Source organism: Onychostoma macrolepis, chromosome 01, assembly GCF_012432095.1.
Source record: "Onychostoma macrolepis isolate SWU-2019 chromosome 01, ASM1243209v1, whole genome shotgun sequence".
NCBI lineage: Eukaryota > Metazoa > Chordata > Actinopteri > Cypriniformes > Cyprinidae > Onychostoma > Onychostoma macrolepis.
The window spans coordinates 32,472,992-32,499,900 of record NC_081155.1 but is presented as its reverse complement, the minus strand read 5'-3'; the positions used below and the strand labels follow the sequence as shown (position 1 = coordinate 32,499,900).

Here is a 26,909-nt window from a genome sequence, read left to right as displayed (position 1 = left end):
ATAATAATAATACTGATAATTGTCACCACCATTATTCTATATATTCTGTTGTGGAAAAATAATCATAGTGATATTTGTCACCACTATTTATTAGTTTTTTTATTACTTTTATTTTATTTTGAATAAATAACAATTGTGATACTTGTTACCACCACAGAGAATGCCAAGGCCTGTAAGACAAAAAGACACTATCCAAGAATGCAGGATGCTTACATCCCATGATTACCATCACAATACAAATACTGTCTGGGCCCAGTGACCTTTCTAGCATCTCCGCCTTTCTTTCTCTTAGCATCTCTCTCTCTCTCTTACACACACACACACACACACACACACACATATACATACAATTACACCCCACAGGCACACTCTCATACACAAACATTAACATACACTAGTTCAAACAGACAGATACTCACAAACATAAATGTGAATCTCTCTCATTATTCTTTCTTTGCACACACACACATATACTGTATACACACACTCACAGATTAGGATGGTGTTCACAGCCCAGTGATAGTAGGATATTTGGAGAAAGAAGAGAAGGTTGGGCCACCCAGAAGAACAAAAGAGAAATACAGGAGGGAAGTGAACAGAGGAGAGGATTTGAAACAGGTCTCAAATCAAAGCAATGCTGCATCACACACACACACGCACGCACGTACAGCACGCACACACACACACACACAAAAATATCCTTTTCTCCCACACACACACACACTTGAATGCATGTAACCATGTCTGTTTAATGTCTTTTTTAGTCCTGATCCCTGAATTTCTGTTTTGTGTTCTTCGATTCCAACTTTTGTCTCATTTTGTGAGAGTTTATGTGTCTGTTATCCATTTGGCACTAGTTCTCCACCACAGCAGAGATCCACAGGACCACTTTTATTAACATTTTGGACCTTTAGGGTCATAATGTGGGCACCTCATCAGCATTAGCCATTGTGCATTGACTAATAATGAGGTAAAACAACATTCTGTGTGAGTTCACATGTTGGCCTCAATGGCATATGAATGTGTGGAACATGAGTAGCCTACATTTAAATGATACATATGTACTTTCGTACATGAGAGCTGATTTAAGAAGTTCCAATAACATTTCCTCTAAATGTCTACCATAAGCCGTCATTCATTGTTCATTCAGCCAACTTTTAAAGTAAAATGTTTCAACAGCGCCCTCTGTTGATTATGTATATAGTAAGAAATGTCTAGTAATGATTTCATAGGAATGCCACTTCAATCATTAAACATATATTAATATTTAATTGCAATACTTATAAATGTATTGCACTTGTTTCATTTCTTTATATAGGCCTAATCTTTTCACATGGCCATGTTTAAAAAAATAAATTAATTTAAAAAAAAATTAAAAAGAACAGAACTTTCAGGAACAAGGCAGAGGGAGAAACAGAAAAGAAAGTGACCAAAATGTCAAAGTAAGCCAAGACTCCAAAACATACTCAAGTGCAAAAGTAATTGGCCATTTGTGAAAACTTTGTGCTGTTGTTTAATGCATTCAATTAGATATTGGTGTCAGCTCTCTTGGGAGACTGGAGTGCATATGTATTTTTAGCTCTAATTAAACACATATCAATGCTACTCTCACCCCTCTTGCTGGGAAGTAATGAGAGAAGTGGACCTTAGAGAGATAGTATTGCTGTTTTAGGCATTCTGAGATCCCTCTGGGCCAACAGGAGAACTGCCATACAGTTGCTGTCTCCTCTCTGATCAATAGTATTGATCAGGATTATGCTAATAGGTAAGGAATGAATAATGGGTGAGACTGCTTGGATCTGCTATGCCAGCAACTATACAGAATAGAGCTAAATAACGTGCCTACACAACTTTACATAACTGCAAAACTTTGTGAATAGCAGTAAAGAAGAATGGCAAAATTCAGTTTTAAAACTTTACTGAAGATATTTAAACTTAAGAACTCAAGACTTTGTTCACAAACTTGCTTAATCTCAGTGACAAAATAAGTCCTTTTCATTGTAAGGGCCTGAGACTTCCCTAAACTCCTAGGTTGTCGAAGGTGCTGGGTAGATTTACAAATTGTAGTCTGTTGTTGACTACAAATTACATGTTGAAAATTGTAGTCAGTAATGTAATCTAGATTACTAATTTTAGGTAATGTATTCTGACTTCTTTTGGATAACTTTTAGATTACTTTTGACATAACTTGTTTATAGATTTCAAAGGGATTATTGTAATAAAAAAGAACAGAATAAAATGTCTATGGACTAGTTTAAATATAGGCCTACTTTATAATCAAAATATTATAAGTGTAATTTTAATTACCTCATGTGTCGACATGATGCCAGGAGACTTTTATCAGATGCTATCTTCTGTTTTCTCACCGATGTCATTTTTGTTGTGTGTTTATTGTGTTATTAAAAGGAATGCGCTCAGCACATATTGACATATTCTAAACGTTTCTCTCAACAGACGGTGTCTGGATATTCTTTAACAGTAATACCTGCAAAGGAAAAAAAGGGGGAAAGAATTTAGCCGTGAGTATGGCATTGAATCACGTCCGAAAAATCGCGGAATCCAGTCATAAAAATGTAATTTATTATGTAACGCGGAATATCACGGGAATTGCCCAATTTTGAATTAATAAATCAAAAGCAGGTCACTACACTTAAATTTAATTGCGATATGGAGTAGTGTATTAAACCATTAGTAGTGAATTAAACCACAAAAAGACTGCGTTCTGTTTTACCTAAGAAGTTGGAGCTATAAAGTCACACGCAAGTGGACCATGTTTGAGTAATGTTAGAAAAGTCAAATGGACGTGTCCATTGTTAACAATGCAAGTCGATTAAAAACACATAAAATCAGTATTTTGCACATATAACGCCATAGTATCATGTCCACAAATAGAGGTTGGATATGTGCACCACTGAGTTTACTGAAACAAAGCAAACATAAGTGATATATAATGTGTTCGCCTACTACTGTTTCTCTTCTGTTGTTGCACTGAGCAGCCATATTGGATTCTGAAGTTGGAGTTGTTGCATTCCATTTAAAAGTTTTTACTGGGAATGTCCATGTTCTACATGTACAAATGGAACGCACAATGGAATCATGTATGTTCTGTCTCTGAGAGAATGACGCAGATGTGTGGTTTAACCTACTACATGAAGTTTTCAGCATGTCCTCTCACTAAATGAGGACATATACACAGGGGTTAAATTGGGATTTGTTATGTGGGGGGGCTCTATGATATCTAGCAAATATATATACACACATACACATTTAGTAGGCTACTTTAACAATTTAGCAGACACTTTTATCCAAAGCGACTTACAAATGAGGACAATGGAAATATGTATTATGTATATGTGTGTGTGTGTGTGTTTTTTTTTTTTTTTTTGCAAATATGATTTATTCTAATGCAATATTCTCATCGGTTTTCTATAAGCTGTGACATAGGCTATAAATCTGCATGTTTTTTATTTTATCCAAGAGCATTTTATTTTATTTTTTTACTTTTATAGAGGGCATTTTCTCATTAATCTCATTAACTTTAATTTCAAATTCTTACATTTGATCTATTCAATTATAATAATGTGATTGTTATTATCTATACGTTGTCAAATTAAATTATTTACACTGAAAAATACAACTACATAAAAACTATGAGATTCTTTAAAAACAAAAATGTAATATACAAACAAGAAATGATGGTGGAAATTATACTTTTCAACTAAATTAAAACGCCAGTAGGTGCCAGTAGTGAGAGTTTAATGAGTGAGTCATTGAGTCGTTCATTCAAACGATTCGTTCAAACGGCAGATTCATCAGATGTTTATGCATGGGCTAATGAAACTTTGACTCAACCGATTCGTTCAAAACACTGAATCATTCAGCAATGAATCGGATGGTTGCTTTGAGATGCGCTGTGGTAAAAAGTAAGTGACCTAATATTATTGTATTTGCTCATTGAACTGTTTATAGAACTATTAAACAGTCGTAATGGTGAAAACGTTGAGTGATGTTGCCTAACTAACTGTATTTTAAATATAAAAACTTTCCATTTTGAATTTTTACCTCAGTATGCTGAGTTTCTTAGTGTTGCGCGTTTTGATTTCTCCTCGAGAGGCTGCGTGAACCTCACCTCGCGCAACCTTATACTGTCAATAGCATTATATACAGCTATATCCACTATTCGCCACTTACTCTAAATGTAATAAAATCAGAATAATACTTGCGTTTTGGTGTTTACATAATTATTTTTGGTTAGTGATGTTTTAATCATGTTACTTGTCTGGCGTTAATGAAGCGTTAATGTCGAGCCCCGGAGTCTTATGTGCTGGGGCTTAGCCCCAGACGGTCCCGGTCCAGTTTAAACCCTGCATATAGGTCATGACCAACTCCAGAACTGCTCTAAGAGTCACTTTATTTTTATGAGCATTTTATGTTTCAAACTACCATCATATCATGCTCACACACAAGCAAAATTGTTCACGGCAACCCATCAAAATAAAAGTTCGTTTTAACTTGAATAAATTATGACAGAAATGTATTATTGTACAGTAGAATGTACATCTAATAATAAGAATAAAAAAACATTAATAATAATAATTGTAATAATCGGAAATAAATAACATTTAATTAAACCATTAAAATGGAATGGAATTTAGAATAAATAAACAAACATAATTTGAGAAAAATGAATACGTATTTCATAGGGCCCTAAAAATTAGATTTTTGTTAAACTTTTAATACATTTCTGTTAAATTGTATATTTTTTTATAATTTCAATCTTTTAGACATTCTTTTTGATTAATATAATTTTATTTAACCATTAAAACGGGGTCCAGAAATTAAAAAATAAACAAATAAAACCAGAATCCAGAAAAATCATTAAAAAAAAAAAGAAAAAAAGTTTTGGGAAAAAAATTAATTGATTTCATTGGGCCCTATAGTGGTTTTACCTGTCCTGGAGGCACCCCTGGCCCTGCACACGTCTCCCTTAGACACCCAAATCAGGTCTTGCAGTCTCTACTAATGAGCTGATGATTTGAATCAGATGTGTTAGATGAGGGAGTCATGCAAAATGATCAGGGCAGGGGTGCCTCCAGGACAGGTTTGAAAACCACTGGAGTAAGCATGCACAAATCAATTAAAGTCACCTTTATGTACAGTATATAGCGCATTTAACAATACAAATTGTGTCAAAGCAGCTTTACAGTATCAAATATGAAAATAGCGTGTCAGTAATGCAAAAGGACAATAGTAAACACTCAATTTTCAGTTAAAGGTAGTTCATCATTGAATTCAGTGATGTCATTGTCCAGTTCAGTTCAGTTTAAATAGTATCTGTGCAATCAAGTGTCCCCAACTAAGCAAGCCAGAGGCGACAGCGGCAAGGAACCAAAACTCCATCGGTGACAGAATGGAGAAAAAAACCTTGGGAGAAACCAGGCTCACGAGTGCAAGCATGAGCAAAAAGTTGCTGGCTGCAGTTCACTTAAAGTTAAAAACTAAAAACGCTAAAAACAAGGGTTTCTCTCTCTCTCCCTCACTTTCATTTTCATAACCAAAATGATTGTTGAATGATTTTAATTGTTGGATATTAAAAACACTCATGAAGGTTAGGACTTAAGATATTTATTCTGCTTGCAATATATTATCATTGTAGCTGGTTTTTTTTTTTATGTTGACTGAGCATGAGTGAATTGAAATGTATAATTAAGTAACTGATTAGTTTCTAAACTCTGCATTAGTTTTACATTCATTTTAATGTTAATTATTACAAATATTAGCATTTGCAGTTAACATGATGGCAGTTGGCTTATCTCATAGAAAAATGAGAAATACAAGCGGACTGACAACAGAAAGGGAAGTTTATTTTGGTTGCAAATTGGATCATTCAATTAAACCATCATTACATTCATATACAAGACATACCACTTAAGTCTCAAAAGAGAAATACATAAGCTGACTTGAAATGCCATTTCATGACATTGATATTAAAAGTTTAAGCTTGGGTTTAATTTAGATGTGAATGAAATTTCCCAAATCAGAGGGTTAACATTTGGATCGATGAGAAATTCAGTATGTAGGATTATAGACTTTATCATAATGTTGATTGATTTAGCATTAACATGTGCCATTTCATATTACAGAAATACACTAGTTATAAATATATTTAAACAGACCAAAAAAAGAAAAGAAAAAGACAATATATTACAGAATGTTTAATAAAGACTGCAGATAGTACTTCATCGGGCACAATTGTGCATTTTGGTATAGATTAAAAAACCATCAGATCTAAATAAGCTTGCTTGTTTAGTTTGTGCCATTAAAATCTGTTATATGATCTGAAATGAAACTCTCTGCTTTACAAACATAGATAAAACAGATTTATAGCTATCATCTATCAAATTATTTAATTTCCTATATAGTTCTTATAACATACGGTAGGAGTTCAGTTGATAACCTCTTCCATTTTCTTTTCATCTGAACAATTCTCTGGATATGATATTCAGCATTATAATTATTAAAGCATTTGTAAATGAAACAGGTTTATCAAAAGCACTCCCATTCAAAACATCAAGCATAATGTTATTTAAAACCACAGGACAGTGTTTGAACAGAAAGAGACTTGTGATTAGGTGTAAATGAGTGCTGTCTACATTGGCTTCAGTCATAATCAGTCACGATCAGAATAAATAGTCATATTCATTGCTGACATGTACATTCATCACAACACAGTGCTCTCTAATTGGTTGGTGTGATTGGTGACCATAGCTACAAAATAATCTCACAATATCAATGTAAAACACAACATTACAAAAGAGTAATAGATCAGCCTCCACAATATCGACTTTCTGTGTTATGCGTGATTCTTTTCTGTCAGTATATGTAATAACCTTTGCATGCCTGCAGGAAACAGGCAGATGATACACAATGCTCTAAAATAACACTAACCAGGTTGATCGAAATCGCAAAAACAGTGCAATAGGATCAACTTTACATTAGGGGCACTTTACCAAACCTACATAGCATTTCATTTAGTGGCAATACATGTCTGCATCCATATTTACAAGGAAAACCATATCTGCAAATACTTAGACCAGCTTTAACACTGGTTGTCTTTGTTAACATGTATGAATGGCTTATGCGCCTATGGCTGTTGTAAATATGTTCAAATGCAGTGCCTCTAACGTAAAACAATCAAAACAAACCAAAAAAACTGAAGTATGTTATTTTAAGTTGATGAGCACACACATACGACAACAATAAATATATTACACCCATAATGCTTGTGATGGCGTCTGCCTCAGGAAAGTTAGAAGTTGAGTGTCTCTGACATCATCTTCCACCAATCCATCAGCTCCTCCTTCTCTTCCTCCTTCCTCTCTTCCAGCGACTCCAGCTCAAAATCCAGCTGAGAGCGAGAAAAATGAGAGACGTCAGAATAGGATGTTAGATATAATGAGAAGAGTGAGAGAACAGGGGGTCTGTGTTTACCCGTGTAGCAGGGCTGTGGGGAACAGCTACTTTCTTGACCACAGTGAGGTACCCAGGAGCAGATGCTGACACTTTGTAGTTACCAGGAGCCAACAAGCGCCAGTAATCGCCATCCTTAGCTAATGAAAAAAATAAGAAGAGTGATTTACGTTTGAAATTTTACTTCCAAAAGTGGCAAATTATGGCCACAAGAGGGCAGACCAACACACGTTTCCAACAGAAATCTAACTTGGTGGTAGAGTAAAAGGTGAATGTGTATTTTTTTTTTCTGATAAAATACTTAAAATAAATAATTTATTTGCAGAGACAAGTAGCTTTTTATAATTTTTTGTTGTAATAATAATAATAAAATAATATTTAAAAAATTTGATGTAAAGCAACTCTAAAATATATATATATATATATATTAGTGCTGTCAAAAATATTAACTAATTAATCCCACATTTTTCTGAAATTAATCCCACCAAACGAGTTTACAATTAAAATATTTTAAATATACTTTTATATTGCAAAAATGTCACATTCAATCTTTGAATTAATGTAGAAACAACATAAAGACAGTATATTATTAATATTTGTTTAATGACATCTTTTTTTTATGACTGAAGGCGAATCACTGAAACCAATACTACTGGAAATTGTTATTTTTTATAGCCATTCACCATTACAGTATAATTGAGAGCTATCAATTTTAACATTTAAGTGAACTTAAAACAATCTTCACATAAACCCATTATACCAAATGTCATATTTACCTGTGCCCTTCAGCATGTAGGAAATGTACAGAAATTGAATAAAGTTATCAAACACTAAATTCTAAATTAAATATAGATGAATCCTTAAAGCTACAAAAATGATTGATTTCCTCTTTGATTAACAGACATCACAGCTGCTGGGTTATTAGGTTTTTAGGCTGCTATTTCTTTAAGACCTGCCGCTGCTGAAAGTGACGTGGATCTGACACGCATGCTCGTAGTTTCATTTGTGCTTTAATATTAAATGACACAGGCTACAGTGCACGTCACCACATTTGTGTGTGCAATTGTAGAGTACAGGCTACAAGCACGCTACGCTGAGGTGAAGTGGAGTGCGCATCTGTAAAGTCTCCCATTTAATGTGGTTGTAAAGGCATTCTGCATCTAAATAAACGCAATTCTTGTCAAGAAAAAAGAGACAGAAGTAGCAGTTGTGAGTGGGGTGGCCAACACTAGCTCCTCCTCTGCGTTAACGGTCTTAAATATTTTTAACGCCATTAACTGGAAAAATTAATCACCTGCGTTAACATGCTAATTTTGACTAATATATTTATTAGAAATATATTATTATTATTATAGTTTTGTTTCTGTTTGATGGTGCTAGTTGTGCCAAGCCTTTAAATAATTTCAAATTGCTGTGTGTATGTATGTGCTTGTTTGCGTACCTGTGGTCATATCGTGGTCAATTCCTTCAACAGAAATAGAAGCGTTTGAGATGGGGTTCCCTTGGAGATCACGAACAAATCCCGCCACTCCTCTGTGAACCTGTGAAGGACATGAGGGATCAAAAGGGATGAAACTACCTCCATCTAATCCTGACTCATGAATCCGAGCTTTACAGAAAACAAAACAACTCTCTCTCCCTGTCAGCATTTTCAAACAAAAACTAGGCATTAGAAAGCAAAGGATTCGGCTGTACCTGCTCTATGTAGCTGACCAGTGAGTTGCGGTTCTGGTCCCAGTACTGCTTGAGTGTGTCCTCAGAAGGAAACTTGTCACAGCTCAGCTCCAGAGTGATCTCAAAACAATTGCTGCTCAGATAGTTGAAGTCCTGCATACCTGACAGAGAGAGAGAGAAAGGGAAAGATCAAAGGTTTGGAACTGACGTTAAAGGGATAGTTCACCTTCAATTAGTCCCCATTGACTTGCAAAGTGTTTTTTTTTCCATACTATGGAAGTCAATTTGGACCAGCAACTGAAGGTGAATTATCTCTTTAAGTGGCCTTTTTCTAGGAAATTTTTTATTTTTAATTAACATGCGCTACGTGGCGAAAGTACTGTATGTGGACACTTAAACATACACTCATATGAGCTTGTTGCGCATTTAATTTTAAAACCATCTGCATTAATCCCTTGCAATGCTGCTAAAACAGCTTCCACTATTCCAGGAAAGCATTCCACTAAATGTTAGAACATGGCTGTGGGGATTTGAAAGAACATCAGTGAGGTCGGGAATTGGTGTTGGGTGAAGCCTGCAATGCCCATTTCAATTTATCCCAAAGATGCTGTCAGGCCCTCCCCAAACTGCTGCCACAAATTTGAAAGCACACAATTCTCTAGATGTGATTACCAGCTTTAGGCAAATTAATTCCCATGCTTTTGTTTGTTTGTTTTTTAATCTGGTATTAAAACTTCCGCTTTTAGCCTTTATAAACAAATATACATCAGACAATGTCCTGATGAGACATATTATTACATAGCATCATACAGCAAGGTCCAAACTGATAATCAAAAATAATTATTATAATTTAGATTTCATAAATAATTAACAATAATTTTAAGAATTTGAAATGAAATATTTATTTATTTCTAGATCACTAATCAATTAAGAAAAATAAGTGGCTTTGACAATATAAACTCCTTCGTACAGATGTACAGCACAATCAATACATTATTATGCTGTGCGAAATACTAATACTAATAATAACAATAATTATTATGCTTCTAATAAATCAATGTACAGCACAATTAATACAATATATTAGTGATTTCCTGAAGCTGTGCATTATACCTCCAGGCACACTGTACCAGGCTCCTCCATTAGTGATGCCCTCTTTGAAGCTGGAGTCATCATCATTCTTGCGGCATGGCGGCCGGTTTGGGTCAGACATCACTGGGTTATAGCTGGAGTAGGCTTTAGCCAGAGACTTAAACACCAGATCATCTGGACTAGCACTATATTCATGAGTAGAACCTGATGGACAAACAGAGAAAAAAAAAAACAGAAGAACATAGCCAATCAAATTTTATGATAAATTTTCCTGGTTTAATTCTATGAAACTGTAATTGATTGACTATACTTGTAAATATTTGGGACACATTTTTGGTAATGTTTTCTAAAACCAACTAGTAAAAAAAGGTCTATTAATAAGTCAAATTATGTTGCATGATGCAAAAACTGTAGGTGTTTATAAGGGTTAGGGTTACTTTGTAATTACATTATATTACACTGCTATTCAAAAGTTACTTATTTGATCAAAAATACAATAATAATAAGTAATATTGTGAAATATTATTATAACTGAAATGAACTGTCTTCTACTGTCTCTGACTAACATGTATTTTTTAAATTAATTTATTCCTGTGAGGGTAAAGCTGAATATTCAGCATCATTACTCCAGTCTTCAGTGTCACATGATCCTCTGAAATCATTCTAATATGCTGATTTGGTGCTCAAGGAGCATTTCTCATTATTATCAATTTTGAGTTATGCTGCTTAATATTTTTGTGGAAACATTTAGTGATACATTTTTTCAGAATTCCTTTATTTACATTTCCTTTGTTCAAAAGAACAGCATTTATTTGAAATATAAATCTTTTGTACCAATGTAAATGTAATATTTATGAATAAAATTATCTTTTTTTTTTTAAACAAATCTTACTGACCCCAAACAAATATTATATTATATTTAAGAACGTATATGAATGTATATGTTTGTATATGATTGTTTTTTGTGTATGCATATGGTTTCTCACCACTGCGTGTCTCATCATATGGGTAATTGGCCACCACGTCTCCTCCATGCAAATTGGCTGATAGGACAAATGGAATGTCCATAATCCAGTGAATGACAGCCTTAGTTTCTGGTGCCAGCTGTAACACACAGGTAAAAAAATAAATAAAATTTTACCGGTCTAAAAACTGATGCTCCAAAATGTGTAACACTACTAATACCATGCTGCGATATTTAACAAATAGTTGCTCTCTCACCTTGGTGTTTTCATCCACAGCTTTCTTCATGTTTTTCAGGAGATGGTTGTTGGCTCCTCCCTCTCTTTCATTCATGTAGACGATGCGATCAAGATCTGGAAAGTTCCGGTTCAGATCAATTCCCTGAGCATTGCTGCGGCCCACAAACCAGTCCTTCATCTCACCAGGCTGCACATAAATATTAGAATAATGATACCATTAGCAGAATTACCACAATCTTAAAAAAAAAAAAAAAGGTAAGGTCTCCATTTTCAAGTAGTTCACTCAAAAATGAAAAATTGTCCCAAACATGTATGTTCTTCTTGTCACAAAAAAATATATTTTTAAAGAATCTTTATGAAGGCCTTTTTCATTCCAGTGAATTGCTTCTTTTTTTTTTACTTTCAAGGTACTTATTTGGTGTGTGTGTGTGTGTGTACTTGTTTATGCTACACTGAGGGGACCAAATGTCCCCACAAGGATAGTAAAACCTGAACTTTTTGACATTGTAGGAACCGGCCTGTGGTTAAACATTATTAAAAATAGTAAATGATGTTTATCTGAAAGTGTAACAATTTTCTGTAAGGGGTAGGTTTAGGATTAGGGTTGGGTTAGGGGATAAAATATATTGTTTGGTCAGTATAAAAGTAATAGAAGTCTTTGGAAAGTCCCCACAATTCACAGAAACAAACGTGTGTGTGTTTGAGCTTAACAGCTAAAGTCACTAATGCTATCAACTATGTCTTAAAAACTTGCTGACCCCTAACTTTTGAAAGAAAGTGTATTCATATTTATAATAATTATAATAAATACTTTAAGACAGATGTTGCAATTTTTGTTGCAATCTTACTGACCCTAAACTTTTGAATATTATAGCAAACCTTCAAAAAAAGGGGGTTTAAGTTTTTTGGCAGGGCAGACATTACACAAACAGGTGAAAGCTGAACAGACCCAGATTAGACTTAGTGGAGACTAGGTTTCAGACTGAAGAGGAAATCACTTTGGTTACTCGTCATTTTTCAGACACTACAGGAAATGCCAGAGTCTTGTAAAGTGAGTTTGGCTAAAAGAGCAAGTCTTTTAACTTGCAAATAAAACCCATATCACCCATGATCACAAAACTTTATCCTATCTGTGACCTCTGTCATTCTCTCTAACCTACTGAAATCATTTGATAGTTTTTAAAGTACAGTTCCCATAAAAGATGCAACCTTTGTGCTCATATTTGCCAGGACAGGACTTTCCATTCACCTCTGAAACAAACAGAAAAACCCAGAGACAATGCATGTTTGCTGTGTGGTCAGGCTAGACATTTATCACAGCTGAAGCAGTAAAGCAGTGCGGTAAACCACATCCCACTGAGGTGTTTAATAATCTTTTGGTTTTCTCTAAACAAATATGCAACTAAAAGTCCAGGGACCTCATGTATAAAATATGTCAAATGTGTTGTTAAATGTCAATGCCCACACTTGTGTGAGTACAGACTGCAGAAGGATGTGGTAAACCACAGTAAAGTGTTATGAATTCCGCACCACTGCATTCTGCCAACAAAACTCTATGCTAAAATAAGGTGAACAGTTTTTTAAAAATGAAAATCTGGGATTTTTTTTTAGTTCAGCGTTCAAAATTTAATTGAAACCTCAGTTGTTATTATCTATGATTTTATTTTTAGTAAATTGTTGTGGGTTCTATATAATACTATTAATTAAATTAATAATTAATATTTAGTTTGCTAGTCAACCCTAATTGGTTTTTTAAAATTACAGTATGACAAATAGTAAATAGCAACCATTGCAAATAGCAAAGAGATCAAAACAGTACTATAGTGGTAGGGGTAGGCGATATACCAGTAGACACAATAAACCGGTAGAAATTTGTCAACCGCTAGTGGTTTTTGGACTATTGTCTCTGTTACGCTCACGTAACGTTGCATATGTAGCCAATGCAATTCCTACTTTACATTTAAATTGCTAGTTATCATTCAATAGAGCATTTCGCAGCGCACTTTCAGAGTTCCTCTGAAAGCCTCCACCTTCCCCAGCTCCACCTGTCTAGTTCTGCTATGGGTTATTATATATGCTACTTGCGCAGCAGCAGTATGTCTTAAATACTCACAGCACCGTATCGGCATATGTATTGGCAGTAGCAAGTTCCTATACTTGCTTTGCAGCAACAGCAGCCAAGACTAAATACATTATATCAATTACCATGCTAAAATCTTCCAAGAGTTGTCATGATGGAAATATGAGAATATAAAGAATCTAATTTTCTAATTGTGTTTATAATTTTCATTATTATTTTCAATATACTGTGTACATTAATTACAACCTTTTTTAACTTTTTGAAATCTTACTTTATGTTTGTGCTTTTGGATATGGATCTTTACTATCCCTAATTAGGCTTTTTATTTTTGCATTTTAGGCCCATTTGGAACACAGGACACCAAAAACCAAAGATACACCTGCATTCTGTTTATATTCTTCTTCTTGTGTAAGGTGTGTGTGTGTTTACCTGTGAGGCTGCTTTCTCGAAGCCATCAGGATTCATGGAGGGCATGATGTGAATGCGTGTGGAGTGGATCAGGTCGATGATGGTGTCATTGCCCTCCTGGTACTCATTACAGAGATATTGAGCCAGATAGATGAGCAGCTCTCTGCCCACGGCCTCATTACCGTGCATGTTCCCAATGTACTTAAACTCCGGCTCACCTATCACACAAAAACAAACAAAGTTAATGACACAACACTGTATGCACATGTGTGTTAAATGAACCAACAAAAATAACAACTAAATGATGCCTTGCCAGTTATTTTAAGCATTATCTTTTAAAAAGTGAACTGTACTATTTGAGTTGTATGAATCAGCATAACCAGTATCTTACCAACAGATCATATGTAAAGTCTTGGACAATTTGTCAATCATTTAGCACTTATTGTAGAACTTTTAGGATGTATTTTACTATTATGATACTGAATCGAATAGAGGACAAACAGAAAGGCTGTGAAAAAAAAACTTAACTTCTAAAAATTAGATATAAAATAGCATTGAAGTACATAACTTGCTGATCATATTTTGGGCTTTTAAAGTACAAAAAAAATCACTAAATAAACAAAGTCAACCATTTCAAAATATAACCAATGAAAATCAGCACAACATTGACAGATATTCAAAATATCCACACATAATTAAATATTTTATTATACTTGCCACTTTCCACAAATAGGGTACAATAAGGCCTGAAACGATTAGTCATTTCTACTTAAGGAGGTCAAACTAAATATTTTATGAGCTGTTTTATTTTCTATTCATATTTTATTACATGAGATGTTAGACTTCCTCTTGGTTATTTTTAATGTTCTCTTCTTTTCCACTTCAAAAGCAGCTCCTTTGTTTGCATAATCAAGACATGGTCTCATTTGTTTACTTAAATGAAATTGGTCTCCCCTTGTTTCTAGATTGTGCTTAATGATTCTGGTCTAGGTTGTGGATTTACTGAGAACTACTCCTCCGAGAACACCTTGCCAGATGTCAAGATCAACACACTCACATAAAGACAGAGAGAGAGAGAGAAGACATTAATCTGCATAACATCTATAATGCTAGATTGACTGAACAGATGGAGTAGTAAATAAGAAAGCATACATGACATTTCAGATGTCATTTGAATAGAAACAATGGATTCCTATGGACCTATTCACAAACATTCACTTATCCTTTTTATTTATTTACTGAATTTTTCTTAAATGTGCATATACTTATAAAACATACAGGGCAGAGGTGTATTCCTGCAACAGTGTTTTTGCAAATACAGAACTCCCCACACTCATTTAACCTCTCAAAGCTGTTGCGGTGCTGATACTTATATTTTATATTATTTTAGCTGATGAAATATATGATTATACAAATTGTTTTGCATATTGTTTCATATAAAATGTAAGTATTAAAAATATTACTTTGAAAATACTTTGAAAAATGAATGTGTAATATTAAATGTATATTTATAGCATGTCGCTGTGTCTTGTATAACGCTATCTGGCATTTAAAAATGTGGGTTTAGTAATTAGTTTAGACTACACATACACTTCTGTTCAAAAGTTTGGATTTTTTAAAATAAATTTTAAAGTTAAAAAAAGGTAATTGCGACTTTTAATCTAACAATTCTGACTTTGAGTTCACATCTCTCAATTCTCACCTCTTATTTTTTTCTTAGAATTGTGTGACACAAATTCACAATTCTGAGTTTTTTTCTTACAATTGTGAGTTATAAAGTTAGAATTCTGAGAAATTTATGTCTCACAATTCTGAGAAAAAAGTCAGAATTGCACGTTTATATCATGCTCAGAATTGTGAGACAAAAAGTCGCAATTACCTTTTTTTTTTTTTTTTTATTCTGTGGCGGAAACAGGCTTCCATGATAGTCTGCTGACGATTCATCTTAAAATGAAATCTTAAAATATATTAAAATAGAAACGGTTATACACAAACTTTGAGCATAAAAGGCGTCTTTCAAAAATATTAATAAAATCTTATTAGCCCCACTCTTGTGAATGGCAGTGTATGGTAAAATATATGTGCATTTACAAACAAAAAAAACACAAATATTATATATCAATAGCTGCAATCACTAAACCCAGTGCAAACATGGGCTCAGGTAATGTCCTTAGAGCTTCCAGAATCCTCTCTGCTTTCACACAACAAAGCCCTGACCCACTTAAACCCTCCCCAACAATCCCATGCTCAAACATGTGCACTAACATAGGCAAGCACACTTCATCCCTCAGGTAACATGCACAAATCATCAGAGGCCAGGAAAGGACACTAGACATTTTTCTTTGTTAATCTCAGAAACATGATCTTCTGAGAGCTCCTGATAAGCACACCACACTGACATTTTATTGTAATGTAGAGCTTACACATATATACAACACACAAGAAATGTTTACCTGCCATTGCGCAGTAAACATTATATAATATTTAAGCACCTTATATAGGACATGGGCTCTAAAATGGATGTTTACTTTGGACAGACCTGTTTAAAAAAGCCAACGCACCAGTTAAGCAAGAACACAAAGGCATACAGTACTGAATGCACATTTATTTGCCATGCACACAGATTGGAAACAGATGGAAGAGCAGTTTTATTCAGCAGGGTTCCTTGCAGGCTCTGGCCTTTTTTAACCATCTATTTCACTGCTTCCTCCGAACATCTAAATATTCTACATCTCGCAATTAAAGAGCAGCATGTGCAAAATATCCCCAGTGCATGTGTGTTCAAGCTCCTAAATAAGGACGTATGTCCCTGTCACATTTACAACCAGACTTTGAAGCTCCAATTACTTTAGAATGAAATTACCGCCAAACTCTTTTGCAGATGTTAATGTCAAAGCAAAGTATTCCCAGGCCAGTCCATAGGAAATGTGCGTCTGAATGTGTAATGTGTGCGTGAGTGTGTAGATGGGTAGGTGTCTAAGAAAAAGTGTGTGAGAAAGTGAGAGACTGAAAGTAAAGCTGTTTTCTGACTTGATTTTTTAACATATGACAGGATGTGCTGTTTATCATTTTAATATATAAGTTTTTAAAATATACTTCATATCAGCTGATAAGCAATGCAATCATGCAATAAATATTGTTTTTATACTGCACCCTGCACAGCAAAGATAAAATCTACTTTTAAGACTAAATCTATGAGGTAATACTTGGAAGTTGTCATTCACGTTAACTTTTAATCAAACGTAAATTAAATTCAAACACATCAACTTTTTTCTTTTTTTTTTGTCAAAATTGTTTTTTTGTTTGTTTGTTTAGTTACAAGTCACATTTTGTCACAATTTGTACTGTGATGAAATATTGACATTCACTGATGGAAATAATCTGATATAGAGAAGATTTTTAATTGTTGTATTTCTGCAATAAATATAAATGAGAAATCATGTATCAAATGAGACTACAACAGTAGAAATATAATATCCATTATAGATATTAAAATAAGATAAAATAATATTAATAACATTATAGTTATAAATATAGTTATGTTGCTTTTGAAATTTGTCTTTTGTTAAATAAGAGCATCTGCTAAATGTCTTAAATGTAAATATATATAGAGAGAGAGAAAGAGAGAGACAGACTATATATCGTGTCAGTCAAACTGATACATAAATGAACATGTAATACATTGGTTATTATTAAAGTAAATTCCATAAGTGATGCTGTGAATTTTCAGTGTCAAACCGTTTTTACACCCCTAGTCCCAAAATGAAATAATTAATGCATCAGGTGGGCGAAGGATGAACACAAGAAGTGAGAAATCCCACACAGACTTAAGGAACAAACTTCCCCTTTATTATGAAACACAGTTTTATATGTATGTCTTATCCAAATAAAGTAAAGCTGTTTTGGTAACACTTTACAATAAGTTCATTAGTTAACATTAGTTAACATGAACTAAGAGTTAACAGTACTTCTACAGCATTTATTAATCTTAGTTAATGTTAATTTCAGCATTTACTAATGCATTATTAAAATCTCAAGTTGTGTTTGTTAACATAATGCACTGTGAACTAACATGAACTAACAATGAACCACTGTATTTTTATTAACTAACGTTAACAAAGATGAATAAATAGTGTAATAAATGTGCTGATCATTGTTTGTTCATGTTAGTTAATACATTAACTAATGTTAACAAATGACATCTTATTATAAAGTGTTACCGCTGTTTTGATAGCAGTAATGAGGAAATCATCTGCTGTACAGATGAAGTGAGGTGCAGCCAGGAAAGGGGAAAACTGCTAATCTATCAGTGAAACAGACGAACAAAAAGGCTAAAATAACACATTTCTAAGCCATGTACATCACTTCTCTCTCTAAACATATTCTTTAACATCAACACCATCTCTCGCACTCATCTCATCTCATTAACTTTCTCCTGGCTTTGTTTACTACCTCTCTATCCCTCTTTCTCTTTTTTTCCCTTCCTCACAAAGAAAATATACGTCAAGAGAAATATGAGAACTGTTACAGTATCTGTTAACCTCATTTAGGACAATATACCTCAGGAAAGACAAACATTTAAACACGCAGCGTTCTCTTTATTATTTGTGTATACTCACATCTGGTTTTAAGACAAATCCTTCAAATAGAAATGTAACTAAAATGTCACTTTGGTTTAAATCAGTGTTAAATGTGGTATCAGATATCTGCATTTACCAAAGGTTTGCAAGGATATCGTATTTGCAACTATGTGCCTCAAATAAAATCTTTGAATAAAAATTAAATATCACAGACCAACCTGTAAACATACTATAAATCCTTCAGCAAGCCAATGTAGGTTGTATATTGGGTCTCACAGTAAGATAAATATATACATTAGGACTGTTGATAAATACAGTAAATAACAATGAATCTCATAAATTGAAGGAGCTAATCTCAAATTTCGCAAGAGTTTGTATATTAGGCTACATTCATTTGATCAAAAATACAGTAAAAACTGTAATACTGTAAAAATTAAAATAACTTTTCTATGTTTATATATATTTATATTCTTCAGAAATCATTTTAATATGCTGATTGGTGGTTATCAATGTTGAAAACAGTTGTGCTGCTTTTTTGTGAAAACTGATACAATTTTCAGGATTCTCTGATGAATAGAACATTTAAAATAACAGCCTTTATTTGATATAGAGATCTTAAATTACAAATGAAGACATATAAGATATTTATAATTTAAGATTTCTATTTTGACCATTTTCATGCATCCTTGCTGAATAAAAGTCTTAATTTGCAGTACGCACATTCGTTTTTAATGCATGCAGAAACACAATAATATGCAATAAAGATGTTTTATTGATGCCACAGCAGCGATCTGGCGTTCTTCACTTTAACATTAATAGATCCGCCTGTGTTTTACTCAAGTGATATTTAATATTCATACAGTTAAAAATATTTAGAGTCTTCTAATCTTACTGGCCAAGTGCCGTTCAAAGACACTGCAGAACAGAAGCTTAATGTGGAATGCATCAGCTTTGGTTTCTTTTAAAACTTGAAGGAAAAATATGCAAACTAACGAGTCACATTTAGAAATTCAATAAAGATGTGTTTAACAACAGGTTTGCTGCTATTAATTATTGCTGCAGTGTCAAAATTGGCATCGAGTGTCGATTCCAAGGGAAAGCAAAGATTTTCCTTGATACAACATGCAGATTTCTTATGAAAAACAAATCACACACTAGCACAGCAGTGTTTACTGGAGCAGACTGCCCTTTTGCAATCTCTCTTGCTGAGTTTTAGCCAGAGAGACACACACTGAGAGTACAGTGAGCCCAAAGATGAGAAATGCAGTGCCTTAGAGAGCAGAAACTGCTGTCTCATCTTCATGAGAGGAAAAGGAGGAGGAAGGGAGAAAAGGATTTTATTCTAATCTTTCTGATCCTCATATTACCACATGATGACAAAAACTCACAACATCAAAGACTCTCTTCCTCTCTTAAACCTCAAATATATTATAAATGTAAAAATATTGAATCATTCAGCATTAGGTTTGATTCTATTCTTTCTTATATCCTTTCCTTTCCCATCCATGAATCCATCAGTTCAATCAGTCAGGAAATGTGTGCTTATGACGCAAGTCTATAACCTCTTAAAGACATACACAAACAGTTCCATTAACGTCAAAGAAACGCTGCTTTCCATGGCTATGTTGACCAAAGGAGACCATTAAATCAAAATAATTGATTCAGCACACTTCTTCAGTGGAAACGCACACATATTTCACAAATGGTCAGGCCATGTATGACATAAGATGCATCTCAACAACAGAACTGACCACAGAGATGATGGTTATTTGGGGGAGATAAAAATGATTAAAAGAAAAAGTTTGATCTATACAGAACGCTGTACACTGTTCAAAGACTAAACTATATTCCTGTCTAAAATAACTAATAATCTCCTAGAACAGATGATGTGATCTATAAAAGAGGGAAAGAGAGATGAAAACAGATGTGGAATCCCTCTAGCATGTATTATTAATGAACTTGCGCTCACTGGAAGATACCACTTTCTTCACACCCCTTGTGCAAAAAACCACAAAGAGACAGAGAGCTTCAGTTGCTTCAGATATGCTCTTATTTTTCTGTACAATACAGTGGAAAATAGAATTATACGACACCTTCCATCTTTTTAAAAACAAATGGTCAGTGAAAAGAGGTTCTTAACCTTTCAGAAAATGGTGATTAACCTTAGGAGGTCAAACTACTGTCAATTAGCTATTTTATGTTCTATTCTTATTTTCCGATAGACCAAGTTGGAGTAGACGTCATAGTTACGTCACTTGCAGCTGTGCACACATTGTAGCGGCAGAAAAACACTGATAAAAAGTGGAGGGTAATGAGTAGAATCCATGAAATAAGAAGAAAAAAATATATATTATTGTGCCTTTGGATGTCAGAATCGGAATGCAACTCATTTTTATACAATACTGTCATCAAAGACACCATCTGATACTAAACGCAGATGTTTAAACGGACAGCCTATGGATGAAACCTGCTATGATTAAAGCATAAATTTGATTTAAACAATAGGTTTACATAATATTTACATATTCAGACATATTGTATTAGCCCTACAGTTACAGCATGAAATATAACATTTTACATAACATTTACCTATTTCATCTAACAATTCTGACTTTTTTCTTGCAAATGGCTAGGTTCTATTATAGATCAGTGGTTTAATCATGTTCTATATTAATGCGCTTCCTAAAAACATTGGTAACCATTGTAACATACAGTTACAGTTGAATAGTAATACAGATGAAAATAACCGTCATTTTTATCGTTCCGGCCAAATATTGCAGCGTAAATATTATTAACATCTTTAATATGTGAATGCTGGCAAATGACCATGGCATAAACGGGATAATCAACGGCTAGCTGTGCATTAAACGATTTGAATGCACTTCACGGAGGCAACCACCCTCCGTTGTGCATCGGGTGGTTCTTCGCCTCCATGTCGTGCATTCAAATCGTTTAATGCACAGCTAGCCATTGATTATCCCTTACTTAAATGAAATTTATTACATTATATTTTTTGCAACTATGCCAGAATGGGTACCAGGGTTGCAAATTTAGCCTAAATTTAGCTACCACTTAGTACATTCTAGAGAGTTTAGGTTCAGTTTTGGTTTGTAGTTACTGATGAACTTAAAATTCCCAATATTTTTTCTTACTATAACTTGAGCAACAGGGTTAAATGGTTGAGTTTGATGAATGCACCAAACACTACAATGTGTGCAAAAAATAGTAACTGGACTGATATTAATTACAGTACTTGAATTTTCATATGGGAAAACGCATGCAGTAATAAGGTTATACAAAAAATGTGGGGCAAAGCAAAATATTACATGTTGGACATTTATTTAGTTAATACTTAAAAATTATAAATTGTTTTTTACAACAGTGAATGCTATTTGGAATGTGGGATGGGATGTGTCCCTCAAATCCTTTAAAATAAAAACAGTAATGGAATACCAAAGAGTATTTGTGGAAAGTGCAAAGTGAAAATGAGATGTATCAATATATACAAGACACTTGATCAGTTCAAAAAGCTTAAGACAATGCTCTGAAAGGAGGCAGTAAAAAGGCCAGATATTATCATATGTGTGTATCTGATATAGGTGTTGTCACATGCTCACTCAGCAGAGCACCAGATGGCCTGTTTCTGAGCACGTCCCAGCCCCTGTGGCAGACGGCATTGCAAGCTAATTCTTCCTCATCTGACAGAGTACAGGGAAGCGCATGGCTCATGGTGCTAAGCTGATCTGTCTCCAGGGCAACTGCTATTTCTGCCCAGCCGTAACACTCCACACTAGCAGCACCCGACCGACCGACCGACGACGGGGCCTCTCTTTGATATCCCGCTCTCTCTCTCTCTCGCATCTGTATGCTGCTGCTGAGGTGCAGCAGTTGCCCATAGCTACAGGGTGTGGGTGGTGCTGGAAACTCATCTGGTAGCAATAAAAGCCTTAATGCAATGAGTCATGACTCATTTCTACGCAAACACACATACGGAGAGCCAACCATACTATTTAAGGAACAGGAGCCCTACCTTTAGGATAACAGTTCCCCGTCTTACTACTCTCACTTGTACACACGGAACTCACCATCAACACAAGACTGTGAATGAGTTTTGCTTAGTCAACACATGAACTTAATGTGTCAATAATAGAAATCCAATGCATTCATGACTTTAGCATTTTCAAAATAAATGAGATATTCTGTGTCATTTTATAATATATGTCCAGGGACTATAGCTGGAGTGAGCTCTAATAGCTAAACTGCATTTTACAGAAATTTTACAGTTAACATTCATTTGTTATCAATAATATACAATTTTACAGCATTTGTTAATCTGTTATTATTATTGTCAATTAATTATAGTAGATTAAACATATATTCTTAAAATTTGTATTACTATTATTTAATAATAATTGAATTATTTATTCATTTAAAGTGTTGGGAAGTTACTTTGGAAATGTAATAGGTTACAGATTACATGTTACTCTATTTAAAATGTAATAAGTAGGGTAACTATTTCAATTACTTTATTAAGGTAATGTAACTGATTACATTTGATAACTTTTTGATTACTTTTCTAAATTTCTAATGTTTTCAAGTGGTAATCATTTTAAAACATTTAAAGCAGGCAATTATTTAAAGCAATAATTGAATTGAAAGCACATCCAACACAAAATCAGCACTTTTTACTTTAAGATCATTCTGAGGTTAAATACTGATTTACAATCATAACAAGATATAGTTTAATAGCTATGATACTGTTTTTGAAATCAAATCTTTAGATAGCTATTATATGAAACACTGGCATCCAACGATGTCTTGGAAAAAAAACAGTTAATCTTAAAAAATAAAGCATATACATAAACCCAAATGGTAAAAAACAATTATCGAATAAGCATGCGTCCTCTATTCTGTATCCTAAACTAGTGAATCATTGGTGTCTCATATTTTAGAGAAGTCAATTAAATCTGTATGTGTGTGTGAAAATATTTATATGTAACCCCCTTTGTAATCGTTAACATTTTCATAAGTACACTTTTTCTCAGTAACTGTAATGAATTATAATTACATTTATTTTGTAATTAAATTACGTAATTCCGTTACATGTAACTACACTGTAAAAAATTATTGTGATTTTAACGGTAAAAAACTGTGAAAATGCTTCAGTAAAAACCTGTTAAATGGTTAACGGTAAGTTCCTGTAAAATTTACAGGGAAAAAGCGTAAACTGACGTTCTCAGAATTCCCTGCGTTGCATTTCAAATTTTGTTTAAATTTGATGTTTTTTCTTTGAAATAACTATGTTTCTTCTTAGCTTTTTCTTATCAGTTATGTGTATTAGGGTTGTATATTTCATCTAATGTTGTTAAATTAATGTTTATTGCATATTTCAGTTTAATGAGTCTCACTATGATGGTGTTGAGTGTTTGTGTGAATAACACTGTGCAACTTCTATATATGTTATTATTTAAAAGCTGCTCGTGATGGGCTTTGGTTCATCATGTGACTTTCTCATCACCTGCATTTGGTGGTTATCAGTGTATTTCAAAGGTCCAAAACAGATTTCAGTACTTCAATAGGTTGGTATATTAACATTATATCAGTTAACGAAATTACGGTATTTAAATGTAAATTTAAGTTCAAACCGTAAAACCTAAAATGTTGTTACCGTATTTTTTATGGTGAATTTATGTTTTTTTACTGTAAATTTTATGGAATTTTTTTTACAGTGTAGCTACTCCACAACACTGTTCATTTATTATTTTGCTATCGTTCTTGAGCTTATTTTTTCATTAATTTATACAATTTGAAATGTGAATAATATATTAGTATATAGAATTTAAAATGAACCTATAGATTAATAAATGCTTTATTGTTCATTGTTTGCTCATGATATCTAATGTATTAACTATAATGTTAATTAATGACTTTATTCTAATCATTTCTAATCATTTCAAATTCAGATTACACTTTATTTTAAGGTGTCCTTGTTACAGTGTAATTATACATTTAAGTACTGAGTAATAATTATTACCTTCATGTACTTACTGTATGGTTAAGGTTAGGATTAGGGTTTGGTTTAGGGTTACTTACTTGCATGTAATTAGGCATAATTAAGTGTTATTATAATAGTAAGTACATGTAACGTGTAACAAGGACACCTTAAAATAAAGTTTTACCGAAATTCAATCAGGCCTATAGGGTAAAGATAGGTCCTTGTTTTATCTAAGTCAAATGATCTCTGAGGATATTGATGATACAACAGCCAATGTCACACAGACAATGTATATAAAGGCCTGTATAAAGAAAAAAAAAAAAGTGTTTAATTGACAGAGATAAAATGAATGCATAATATCCTCTAATTGAGTTTCAGCAATCATGTACTGAATTCGGAATACAAATGACCAAAAATTAACACTGCTAAATAATTGATGCATCTCCATGTAGGTTTCACTGAGGTGTTCAGCGATTAGCTTAATCCTTCAGCCTAATTCCAGACTGTAAACGGAGTACAATCCAAAATCTAAATAGAGCACACTAAATTAACTAATTAGTATACAGCTTCAGACCAAGGATTTAAAACCATAGTAGCCTACATTGGCCTACACAACACAAACTAAATGATAGTATGAATATTACTTTCATGTTTAAGCCTATATTACTCAAACCTTAATTACCATGGCACAGTGTAGGCCTACCATAAAAATCTGCACGTGCACAGCAAAAATACTATTACTGAAGCTAAAAAAAAAAATAATATAAACGTTATAATTAATATTTATGTCAATGCATCTATTTATGTGGCAAGAGGCAGCCTTGCAATTGAGTCTCTAATTGATCTGCAATTATATATTCATTCTGCAACCCTCGCAAAATGGCGCACAGTGAGCTGCTGTCATCACATCTCCGTGAGCGCGCAGACACACCAAAGCGCACCTGCGCGCCACAGTGAGCAGAGATGATTTATGAAACACTTGCAAAATGATTAAATGAATCGGTAGACACCATTGTGACCACGCAAAGCAGTCTCTAAGAAAATGCCTGTTCAATTTCAATAGGCCTATTAGAGACAAGTTTGCATAATCGCACATTTTGATGATATCGCCATTCAGCAGATGTCTCGCAGAAGCAGTTTTCGCCTCATTTATGAACCTCTCACATCGCCCATCTTAAGAACCAAATGTGTTGTCAGCAAAGAGGATAAAACGTGAAATAAATGGCAATATGACAAAGGTGGTTATTTCACTGGAAGGGCGACCGTAACTGGAGAACCCCCTTTATTGATTTGCTATCGATTAATGGCCAAATGTAATTTCACGTAGAATGGATAAACATGGCACACAGAGGAAAATACTCGCTCTATGGAGCTTCATTAGTTAATGCTATGATGGTCTGTCTCGCTGTATTATAATCTGTCATAGTTAATGCTCATCTCTCACCAGGCTCGTGGATCCCGGGGTTGTCGCTCATCTCCAGCACGAGCAGCTCTCGGCCCTCGAAACTCTCGCCCACCGTGTAGATGCGGGTGATGGAGGGGCACTGGAGCCAAACGGACACCAGCGCTTTCCGCATCTCCTCGTATCGGTGGTACTCAAAGGAGATTCCTCCTTCCCCCGCAGCATCCCCGCCTGAGGCCAGGGCCAGCATCAGCAGAGCCCCGCAAAACACCGCCGCCGTCATCGCTCCCGTCTCGTCTCTCTTAGCGCTGCTGTCTGTCTGTCTCTCGTTTCTTTCCTGTGTGTTAGTCTCTCTGGTTTTCTGTGTCGTGTCCTGTATGAACCGCAGAATTGATGCGTGAGCGCGAGTCCTGACTACCTGTTTAGCCGCGGAGACGCGCGTGAAATCGCGGACGTGCAGCGCGAAGATTACACACGAGCAATTGGTGAACGCGCGCGGTGCTACCCCTGCAGGGGCGTGGCTTATGTAATGACGAACGAATTTACAGTGTTGTGTGAAGTGTCAGATTTAATTAAATGTACAGATACTCTTTATGGATACTGATTTAAGCTAAGGTGAAGTAGCTCAATAGAAGTAAACGTATTACTATTAAAACTATTATCAAAAGTTGGCACAGGTAGAGGTAGATTATAAATAATAACACAGCTCAGTCATTCTTGAGAAGTGGGACAAAACAGGGTGCAAAATTGAAAAAATACAACCTTGTACTCAGACAAATGAAACTACATTTATGTATCTTATATGTATTAAGCTATGCTTTGATACAACCTCCCAACTTTTCTCTTTTTTAACAAAATGTGCGTTTTACCTTGGACTGTATAATATAATTTCAATTTATCTTTAACAGGATTCAAGATGTTTTTAACATTTCAAAACACATTCTCATGTTAGCAGACAGATTACACTTTCACATGTGACCAACAATTCCTCAACAAATATAAAATA

The 26,909-nt window shown here is 34.2% G+C and overlaps 1 protein-coding gene and 1 long non-coding RNA gene across 2 annotated transcripts; one reads left to right on the top strand and one right to left on the bottom strand.

Annotated features, from left to right (window-relative positions):
• Nucleotides 1–5,843: 5,843 nt before the first annotated feature.
• cpe (carboxypeptidase E) lies at nucleotides 5,844–26,392 on the bottom strand. Its single transcript, XM_058791060.1, has 9 exons — nucleotides 25,946–26,392; nucleotides 13,948–14,144; nucleotides 11,458–11,625; nucleotides 11,223–11,340; nucleotides 10,258–10,440; nucleotides 9,166–9,305; nucleotides 8,912–9,011; nucleotides 7,492–7,610; nucleotides 5,844–7,408 (listed from the first exon to the last, which is right to left on the bottom strand). Exons 1-9 carry the CDS (start codon nucleotides 26,184–26,186, stop codon nucleotides 7,310–7,312), a joined length of 1,365 nt encoding a protein of 454 aa, XP_058647043.1. The 5' UTR covers nucleotides 26,187–26,392; the 3' UTR covers nucleotides 5,844–7,309.
• On the top strand, nucleotides 11,214–13,986 carry LOC131549170 (uncharacterized). The gene is made up of 3 exons (XR_009273346.1): nucleotides 11,214–11,353; nucleotides 11,497–11,693; nucleotides 13,858–13,986. It is a non-coding gene; the product is annotated as an uncharacterized LOC131549170 (long non-coding RNA).
• Nucleotides 26,393–26,909: the final 517 nt, after the last annotated feature.

Coding starts and splice junctions, on each gene's coding strand:
- cpe (XM_058791060.1), bottom strand. CDS start 26,186: ATGACGGCGGCGGTGTTTTGCGGGGCTCTGCTGATGCTGGCCCTGGCC. Junction 10,441..11,222: donor ATATGATGAGACACGCAGTG/GTGAGAAACCAT, acceptor TTTGTCCATCAG/GTTCTACTCATGAATATAGT. Junction 7,611..8,911: donor TGACCACGATATGACCACAG/GTACGCAAACAA, acceptor TTTTTTCATTAG/CTAAGGATGGCGATTACTGG.